Genomic DNA, 10,728 nt, shown 5'->3' with positions numbered 1-10,728 from the left:
CATATTCTCCAACAGAAGCTACTTGGAAGTTGCCTAGTGATGGATGCTAATTTATTTTTAAAGTACATATATTAAAGGAAAATCATTCTGGAGCTGTTCCATAGTGCAGACCTGACCTGAGATGACAAAGGATTTAAAAGGTGTTGCATTGAAGCTGCTGAATTTCCTGCCTGTCAGAAATCCCTTTTGCCTCTGCTGCTCTCTTTCCTGTTGTACTTTTCTTATTGTGCAGCAGGTTGCAGGACTAAGATAAATGGGATTATTGATACCTGGTGCTTCCTGAATAAAAATATCCACCTCCATGGTATTGTGTAAATTTCTTATTTTATTTATTTACTTTTTTCCTTTCATCTCATATGTCATGACTTTGAAGCTGGCTCGTAATGAGCTGTAATCCTGGTGTACCAGAAGAATGCAGAATCAGTAAATTTGCTCTGCCTTAAACCTGCCTGATTGAAAATGGAAGGATTTTTATGCTGGTGCATGATGTCAGTAGGTAAAAAACTTGGAAAGGGGCGGGTCAACGTAGTTACAGCTCAAAATCTAATACAAATCTGTAACTTTTAATTTAATAATCCCATAAATGTAAAAAATTCAAAGAATATGCGGACTTGAAGGATCAATTTTAGCTCGTGTTAAGACAAGAAGTTTACACCTGTTAAAACTAATGTTCGACTGAGTACACTTCCCTAATAGTTAAACCATTACATCCATGGATACGTACATGTTTAACACTGCTCAAAACATTAAGGGAACACTTCGTCGTGGTTAGACATGAATGCATTTTCTGTGCGACTGCATGTCATTAGTTTTAAACGCTAGTTTCTTTCATAGACTTACATGTGCTCTGTAAACATTAACCACAGTGGCAATCACCATACATGATTCATAAGTTTGAATTCTTATTGATAGATGTCAGGGCTGATTTGGTGGCACATGTGGGGTTTGACAGGTGGTTTTGTGTTGGGGCTGATTGGTGTATGACAGTTTGGATTAATACCACATTAACTGCAGTTGTGCTTCTGTGATGGTTAAAGTGAGTGCGTATACGAACGAAGAGGTGTATGATCATCTGTAACTTGTTTTATTTATTTGGTTTAGCGGAATTTGTCATTCAAACTTTTCTGTGTGTATGTGTGTAAACATGTACTTATTAGCTCCGTAAACACTACACAGCGCCAGTACTCAAAGCGGTGACCTTTCAGTTAGTAACTGAGCACTATAGTAGTAATGTTGCTTTACTCAACACTTATAGTTGTGGTCAGATCATTACATAGACTCATCATGAACACTGTCAATATTGGGGTTTCCCAAAAAATTTTTTTAGATATCCACACAAGGTCTAAGTATATACACATACTTAGATTATTAATACAAATGTGCTGAAATTCTCACAAATTTCTTTGTTAATGCTCATTGAATTGGACTTGCAATACAATGATAATGTCCAAGGAGCTCAGGGCAGATCCAAGATAAGAGGATTGTACTATAGATTCACACAAGTCAAGAATGTCTCTTGGGGTCTGAACAGTTGCAGTATCCAATATCAGTAAAAATATTTGTGAATACAAAACTATCAGGTTATTATTACTCGGCCAAGATCTGGAAGAAAATTTAAACTGTCCACAGTCAAGTGACTTCAAGGCTGCCATCCAGGAAAGCCAGAATCCCAGAGGAATGTTTCTAACACCTTGTTGAATCTATGTCCTAAAGAATTAAGGCAGTTTTGAAGACAAAAAGGCCTCCAACCCAATACTAGCAAGGTGTCCTTGATAAACAGGAGTTTTACCTGTTCAACACACAGCCACAACAATAAAAAAGCCCACCCATCTATCTTACTGAGTCAGATAGAAGAGAGATGCACCAGCCAGACACATACACACCCAATCTTATACTACGAGCCTACTACATTGGTTAGTGTCATTATTTTTCAAGTAATAGTGAGTTGAAAATAAAATATTGGGATCTGCTGTGTAGATCAGACACATCCATGTGGCATAATGATCTTAAACAAATATAAAAAAGCAGCCTTATATTCTTCATAATTCATGAAATGCAGAACACAGGTTCAATTCCCAGTTCTCCTACATCGTACTGGATGCAGAGTATCCTTAGTGCACGTCCCATAAGAATGGTTGCATAAGGAAGAGCATCCGGTGTAAAACTTGTGCCAAGTCGAAGGTACAAATAGAAGGGGTTTGTTGTGACGACCCTTTAACAAGAGCCGTTCAAAGAACACCTCCTCCATGTGTCTGCTAGTCATCTACCAGAGACATTTTATACATTTTATGTTTATATCTAATTACTGATTTTAGTCTAATCAAATAAAAATTACTCTTATGATCTGTAGCTTCATTTATGTTCATAAGCTTGCATGAGTGTTTTTGTAGTTAGTTAACATAGGATATGATTATCCCAAATACTAAATGATTGAAAATTTGGAACATTCTTAGCTTTGTGCCCTTTTGGAGGTTTTTGATAAGAGATAATATTTAACATCTATTTTAGTATTTTTGTTTGTCCCATTGTTTGTTGTTTTTGGATCCAAGAGATATCCTTATAGTACAAAAAGACAGTAGGGGGCAGTGCAGAATGAAGCATCTCCATGAATTCTTCATAACAAGAATAACAATTATAAAAAAACATTACACATGTCTAAATCTGGATGAAACACAAATGGAATATTTTTTTTTAAACTGTACTTAAAATGCTTAAGATTTGTAAACATGGTTAGCTTGATTTTATTTCAGAAAGTAAGCCTCACATTGTTTGTTCACAGGTATTCCAGTCAGGGCTAAAAAGGATTCAGAGCCAATACCAGACAAAAATGGGCACAAGGTGGAAAAATTTTCCATAGATGGGATTCCAGTCTATCTCCTGGCCCTGTGCACATGCATTTACTCTTATGGGAAGGTAAGCACACCTAATGCACTTAAGCTTATTTGGTATGTGTGTGTACGTGTGTGTATTAGAAGGTTGGGAGTATAGCAAAACCAGAGAAACAAAAGAAAACCAAAAAGGACAAATCAGCTGATAGTAACCTGAGCTATAAAAGATGAAAGTATGTTTCATGAGATCTAAGATAAACCAAAACCAGACTATCAGTTTTATCTACTGTCGAACCCTACCAGACCTGGAATTCTTGTGATCAACTTTTTAAAAAACATATATTTAGGGGGTAAAGGAATGTAGAAAATGTACATACATGGTTAAAGGTACAAAATGTCATTGTGATGTATGATTTTATAATACACTTGTTTGCAAGGTATGATATAATTATTCAAGAGATGTACAGGCAGTGAGAAAACAAAATTCACAGTACAGACTACCTTAGATAACTCCAGAACTATGTCAATGTCATCAAAGTATTTTCCATTAATGTTACTGGCTGGAAAGATTATCTTATGTTTGTGTGTGTGTATATATATATATATATATATAATATATATATATATATATATACCCAAAAAACTAAACAAAACAGATATGTGACAATTTATTATTACATTCAACAGATTTATACAATTTAGATTAGTTTTCAGGTCACATAATTAGGGAAACAGGACAGGCAATAAATACAGATATAAGAACATCTCACTATGAATACAATTCAAGTAAAAGCTCTGCTACTACTTTGAGTCACTAATAAAATATTTACAATATTAAGACCTTCGTTAGACAAAAGCAACTTTCAACATAGCATCAACCAATCATACCAATATCCACATGAATGGAAAGGTTTTGGTAAAAAAATGTAGAGATCTGTGGATTTTTTTTAAGGAGTTTGGATTGTTTTATCCTTGATGTGCCCCAGATCCAGTCAAGTTTCATTCATTCTGTCATTTCATCAAACATGTTTGATCTTATCTTTACATTAAGTTATTAAGATATTATTTAAGTAGCTTTAAGGCAGGCATTCTGCAAACCTCCATTGTTGTTATGTTAGTAGTTAATTAGTATCCGTTGGCATGTTCTCGTCCACACAAGAACATGTAGGAAAGCATATCCAAGTCCTTAAAATCAAAATTCTTCACATTTGTTAAGGCAACCTTTGGCCTCTATAGTAAAGGCATTTAAAAGTCATTATGGTGAAGATGACCAATATGTTGGCTTACTTAATTTGGATTACCATTCGTGTTTAATCCAAAGTGATTTAATGAATCAGTTGCAGTTCCTGTCTTTCTTGGATAACTCTTTAATCAGTTCAGTTCTTTAATACTTCCTGGTGACCGATGCCCTCAGCTTCTGTATATTTTTCCTTCATTTGTTGTAGTTAATAGTATACAGCACATAGTCTCCAATGCCCTATTATGCACAGGGCAATTATCTAGATGCTGTCCACCACATCCATCGATTTGTTTCATTCTCTCTGTTAGAGCCGCTTGATGGTGTTTTTCTCAGAACTCTGTAAGGAGTTGATCTCCCAGCGGCGGAAAGTGCTGCCTCTCATGTCGGTGCGGCCAGTGGTAAGCCGATAAATCTTTCTGAGGACTGCTCGCCGCAGCAAGATGTAAACCCATGGGTCCAGAATTTGGTTACATGAGGCCATACGTACCCCCATTACCATCAGTTTTTCATAATACATGTCACCCCGCTCTGAGCCATAGTGGCGATTTGTGATTGACATCAAGCCAAAGACCTGCAAGTAGACATAAGACACAGAACATAATAGTGCTTAAAAGGCTGTAATGGAAATCCAGAAATACTCAAATCACAGACAGTTTGCTTGTTTGCTTTGACATTAAAGTAGCAATTAATATATATTACTGACACTCTCTTTTTAAAAACAATTAAAAAAATTAATTAAGTATACCCAATACTGCTAAATTATAAGAGTAACTGTACTGTAGAAACTGTCACAAATCACGCACTCTTACTTAGGGATCCTAATTTGGCTATACATTGTTGGATTCTGGTTTAAACGAATAAGAGAAGGCAGTAGCAGCTACACACACACACACACACACACACACAAACAAACTTTTGTTTTATATTTACGAGACAATTTTAAATTCATTAATTTTAAAACTGTATGAACATAAACTCAGTGACTGTGGCATGGTTCTTGATGCCAGACTGACTGGTTTAAATAGTTTAGAAACTGCTGATCTTCTGGGATTTTTGCACATAACACTCTCCAAAGTTTATACAGGATGGTGTAAATACAGAAAATATCCAGTTCTGTGGGCAGAAATGCCGTGATGAGAAGGGAAAGAGGAGAATGGTCTGACTGGTTTGAGCTGACAGGAAAGGTACAGTAACTCAAATAATCACTTTTTATGTTCAGAGAAACTGAACATTTGAGGACTGGAAAATGGCATCTGGTGTTTTTCTGATCTTTAATTGTACAGTTTTGTTGAGCCTAGGCCATCTGTAGCTTTGAGTTTCCTGTTCAAGGTTGACAAAAGTGAAACCTAATGCTGTCTTCTGTTGTTGTGGCCCATTTGCCTTAAGGCCTGATTAGATGAGTGTGTTCTGAGATGTTTTTCTGCTCAGTATGGTATTTTCCTTCCATGACAAAGTGGATGAATGTACAAGTTTTCGTAATAGAGTGGATAATAAGTGTATATGGCATTAATTCCTGAAAATATGGTGTGCCAACTGGAATTAAACAAAAAGGAAGAAAGTACACTATACAGACAAACATTTGTAGACACTTGCCAATCACACCCATATGTGCTTAAGATTCAATTACTTGCCACATGCTACATAGTGAAGCATAGCGAAATTGTCCTTTTGCGTTTCCCAGTTAGAAACCTGGGGTCACAGTACTGGGTAAGCCAGCAAACAGTAATTGAGAGGGTTAAGGGCCTTTCTCAAGGGCTCAACATTAGCAACCTTGTGGTTTCCACGGCTTGAACCCCTGACCTTCCAACCAGTAACCTAGAGCCTTAACCATCTGAGCCACCACCGCCCCAATGTGCTTGTTGAACATTCCAATCCAGATTTAGTTCCGTCCATGGTATTAAAATAATCTCCACACTCCTATAAAAAGACCTTCCTTTAGACATTGGTGTCTGCATTGCAGTTCATCTTAAAGGTGTTCAGTGGGATTGGAGTCATGGTTCCGTGCAGGCCACTTATGTTCTTCCACTCTGACCTTGACAAACCAGGTCTTCATAGATCTCACTTGGTGCACAGGGTCATGGTCATGGTAGAACATGTTTGGTCCTCTTAGTTCAAGTAAGGAAAAATTGTAACCCTACAGCATACAAGGAAATTCTATATAATGACATGCTTTTATCTTTGTGGCATCAGTTTGAGGAAAGCTCACATATATGGGTGTGATGGTCAGGTCTCCATACACCTTAGGGCATGTAGTGTAAGAGTGTCTCCTTTCGTCCCTTTAAACAATTAATTTCAGCCTAAAACAATAAACTGTTGTGTACTATGTGATTCAATATCCAATTACTATAAATTCATACTAAATGTGTTCACAGAAATGACCAGAGCAATAAATTAAGTGAAATGCTACCAAGGTCTTAAAGACAAACACATTTTGGGAGGGGGAAAAAAACCTTATGAGTCAGTATTTCCTGAACCTAGTCCTGCACTCCTGGTCTCTCAGTCCACATTCTAGTGTTTTCACTGCTCTAGCACAGGACATTTAAATGAATGAAAGTCTTGTTACTTTGGAGGTGTTTTGGCAGCAGAACAAACAACAAAATGTACAGTGTAGTGGAGCACTAGGAGACATAAACATTCTCCCAAGGGAAATTGCAACTTTCAAATCTAAAGCGACTTGGCAACAACAGCCTGCGGATAATTTAATATTAGTCATAGTCACAAATTTAGCCTCTGATTTTGGAAGATTATAAATAGTGCATTCCGCTCAGCACATCTATTGCAACAGAACCAAACACTTACAAGCGTATAAAAATCCAACCAGGTGTCTTGTTATTGCTCTGACAAATCCTACAAATCCTATGCACACTCTCTGTGATGAGTCATATGAATTCCAACAGAGTGTGTTGTAGTCAGTAACAGGAATTAGGCCGTCAGTCATTCTTCACCTTACCCTAGTGCTGGTCATGGGGGCCAGAAGCCTACTGCATTAAAACTGGGCACAAGGCAGAAGAACTCCTCTTGGTCAAGACATACAAGCATTTATTTACACCTCTGGGCATTTTAGCATCATAGCCAATCCATCTATCTGCACTGTGCCATATTTCTGGCAGTTACTAGATAATTATTACAATGTTATTAGCTTTATGTGCACTTGTTTTCATCTCTTTATTTCACTTCCAAGTTTTACACTCCAGGCCCCTTTAAACTAAATGATCACATTTCCAGATCAAGATTCATGTAAACCAAAGAGGCTGTTTATATTTATGCCAAGTACACCTCCTGTTATTTAACACCATCTGTTTACCAGAACATATTTTTATAGTGTGGAACACCAAGTGATCGTCAAGACATTACCTTTTGATATAGCTCTCTATTTAAGCATTTAATGCTGCAAAAGTCTTATGGCAAACCATTTCTTTCAGTGAATTTTGACAAGAATTAATATTGTTTTATGAGTGAGTTTCTAAATGTGGAATACATCAGATATATGGTATTTTTTTTAAATAGAAATTGTCTAGTTAGTCTTTTAGGGACATTCCCTAAAAAAATCCTGTTGAGTTTGTACAGAAAGCAGGCTTTTTATGAAGAAATTTCTTTGGCCATGGCAGAGCAAGAATACAGTTTCTTTCCTGCCTCTAATGGCAGCATAAAGGTATCTTATAAAAAAAAAAAAATACAGGCTAAAGGTAATGATTGCAGTGCAACAACAGAATAATGTGTCCTTTTCACAAAGATGTAAGGATGGGGAAAGACTTACCAGCAGGGGGCTCCAGCAAATACAGGAAGTGATCATGATTCCCAGGAGCTGAGCCACCATTTCTATGTCATGTGAATTTGCTGTCCTGCGGTGGCATTTCCTTCTGCGCAGCCGTGCACGCACCAGGGTGATGCCGCTAACTGTGTTGCACACCAAGGACATGGCTAGTGAGCCCAATCCAAGTGCTGAGAATAAAAGAATGAAGGCAACATCTGTGTCCGTAATATCCCCTAATACCCTCATAAAACACCAGGTCCATGGGTGCTGATAGGTATATTCTCCCAGTCTGACAACAGGCAGCAAGGCCACAGCAAGTGCTGCAAGCCAGATTAGCACCAAGGCCATTTTGGTGCGAGTCCCAGAGACAAGACGAGCATGCAGAAGTGGCTGTGTGACGCCCAGGCATCGCTCAGCTGCCATGGCGCTGCCCAGGAAAAGTGGACACAGGCCAAAAAAGACCATGCTGCCACCTAGGAACTGGCAGGTAGCATCAGCATGGGAGGGAGGACATGATCCCACACCGTTTGAGTAAAAGTGTAGCACCACAGCACCAGGAATGATATGACCAGCTAAGTCTGTGGCTACCAGTGAACTGGCGAAGAGAAGGAAGGTGGCTTTTGAGCGTCTGCGCAGTCGTGCATATGACTTGGCCAAGATGAAAAGTGCTATGATGTTGGACAGGACACCCAAGGTCATGGAAAGGCCAGCGACCACAGGGTTGTTGGGCGATCTGGTTGTCAGGTTTTTTCTAAGACCCACAGCTGCCACTTCCACCAGAGCCTGGGTCTGATTGGAGATGGATGATTTGGCACTGGGCCCGGAGAAGTTGCAATGATGCAGTGATAACATCTCCACAATGAGAGAGTATAGATGAACTTTAAGGAAAAACACAGCTAGAAAGCAAAAGGAAAGGTACAAAATCAATACATAATTTCAGCACTAGTGTTTAATATTATGTTTAAAAATAATAGTGTTTAAGTCATTCGAAAATCACATTTAAATCTAAAATTAGTTGATTAGATTTAATCATTTTTCAAAACATTATATATATAGTAATACATTATATAGTAATAAATTTTTGGGTTAGTTATTGGTAAACACCTGAAGTAGTTTAAAAATTTATGGGCATGATTAAATAAAATTTGTCAATCAAAGTAGTTTAGTTTAGTTCATGTTCCATGTACACCGAACATTGCATTTTCATCAACTAAGGCTACACACCAAGTTATTTTCCTAAAGAATTATATTTCTCCTTATCCAAGTACACTGAATGAGTTGAATGATTAATAACTAATTAAACTTAGATGTTATCTTCAAAGATGTTTATCTGTTTTTTTTTTCTAAAAATTACTAATATAAAGGGTTACAGTTCTGCGTGTAAGTGAGTCTATTCAGAGGGTCTAATGAGCTTCTGTGCAAAACATTTCTTTGTTTTCACTGAAACACAGCCATTTAAGGCGACTTTAAGATTTATTTCCTAAATCTTTTCCTAAAAGTTTTATAAGTTTTAAGCGCCTACGTTTTAAGAGATGTTGGGTGAGCAGTAAGGGGTCAGACTTTAATAACTTTCACTAAAGCACACTCATTCATTTTAATGCCACTTCTTGAAAGTAAAACTTCTCAGTTTTGTCCCATATAAATCAAGATTCTCTTGTGACTTCCAGTGGAGACCATTGGGCCGTCAGTCAAAAATGCTGAACAAGTTTCAACACCTCAGTGTGTTGCAGAGGAGTACACCCAGGGATCTCTGAAATTACATTTACAATAACAGATCTAAATGCTCGCTGTGTCTTTGCAAACAGATGTCAGCTTTGTTAAAACGGTTTTTACCAGCAGCTATATGCACACACTGAGCGGTTAACCAACATGAACCCTTTACAGCCTGAGTGCACGCAGAATGTTATGATTAATAGTCTAATAAACTGTTTTAATTAGAGAAATCGTGTTTTTTTTCGTCCCGCAGAGACGTTTCTCGAGAATTTATAAGTCTTTAAACTGTTTTGATTTTCTCATTTAACATAAAACAACTGGATGAAAACAAGTTTTATACCATGGTCAGAACATTTTGATAATTTAACGTTAATCTTACTTAACTTACCATCAGGTCATATAGAGCTTCATCCCACCCGAAAGCACTTAGCAAAGAAAAACACCCCAAAACAACACCGGCGTCTTCCTTCTAATAATTACAAATAAATATGTAAAATAAATAGGAAATACTTAATGTCCAATTTTCTTTAGTCCGTTATATAAAATCCAGTTTCTCGAGAAAACGGCATTCGGGAACAAACGAAGCGCTCTCCTCGGTAAAGTGATCCACATGTTTGGAGAAGAGATTCTTCAGCTCGAACCGAACGAACCTGCGGGAGGATCTCCGTCGCGCTCGTGCTGCAGCTGCGCGCGCTGTCTAATGAGCTACAGCTTCAGGAGCTCGAGCGCTTTTATACGCAGCGGATCAGTAGCTCAGTGCTGTTTTATACACACTCGCCGCACTTTATTTCGGCCATCTTACATAAAGACTAATGTTACGCGCTTCACATTAGTTTCACATTTCACATTAGTTTTTTCCTTCAGTTTATTATTTATTAGAATAATTGTGGAAATTCATCAACGTTTTCAGACCGGAAACACTTTAAGTAGTGAATAGGGTACTAAGAAGCACTTACCACTATGTACTGTAGTGTGTGTGTGTGTGTGTGTATAGGATCTGGTTTCAGTTCCTGCCTCTGTGTGGATGAATTTTGCATGTCCTCCCCTATCTTGGTGGGTTTCCTCTGGGTGCTCCGGTTTCCTCCCACAGTTTAAAAACATGCAGATTAGGCTTTTCAGGTGTTTCAGTCATGCCCCTTATCCCCAGTGAAGGGCAATCCTAATGCTTTAGCATACCAAGACAATTCTGTGCT

The 10,728-nt window shown here is 37.8% G+C and overlaps 1 protein-coding gene across 1 annotated transcript; it reads right to left on the bottom strand.

Moving 5' to 3' along the window:
• Window positions 1–3,789: 3,789 nt before the first annotated feature.
• ptger1b (prostaglandin E receptor 1b (subtype EP1)) lies at window positions 3,790–10,429 on the bottom strand. Its single transcript, XM_053514067.1, has 3 exons — window positions 9,924–10,429; window positions 7,826–8,718; window positions 3,790–4,639 (listed from the first exon to the last, which is right to left on the bottom strand). The coding sequence occupies exons 2-3, from the start codon at window positions 8,672–8,674 to the stop codon at window positions 4,373–4,375; spliced, it is 1,116 nt and encodes a 371-aa protein (XP_053370042.1). The 5' UTR covers window positions 8,675–8,718; window positions 9,924–10,429; the 3' UTR covers window positions 3,790–4,372.
• Window positions 10,430–10,728: the final 299 nt, after the last annotated feature.

This window comes from Clarias gariepinus, chromosome 16 (assembly GCF_024256425.1).
Source record: "Clarias gariepinus isolate MV-2021 ecotype Netherlands chromosome 16, CGAR_prim_01v2, whole genome shotgun sequence".
NCBI classification, from domain to species: Eukaryota; Metazoa; Chordata; class Actinopteri; order Siluriformes; family Clariidae; genus Clarias; species Clarias gariepinus.
This window is presented reverse-complemented; position numbering and strand designations above follow the sequence as displayed.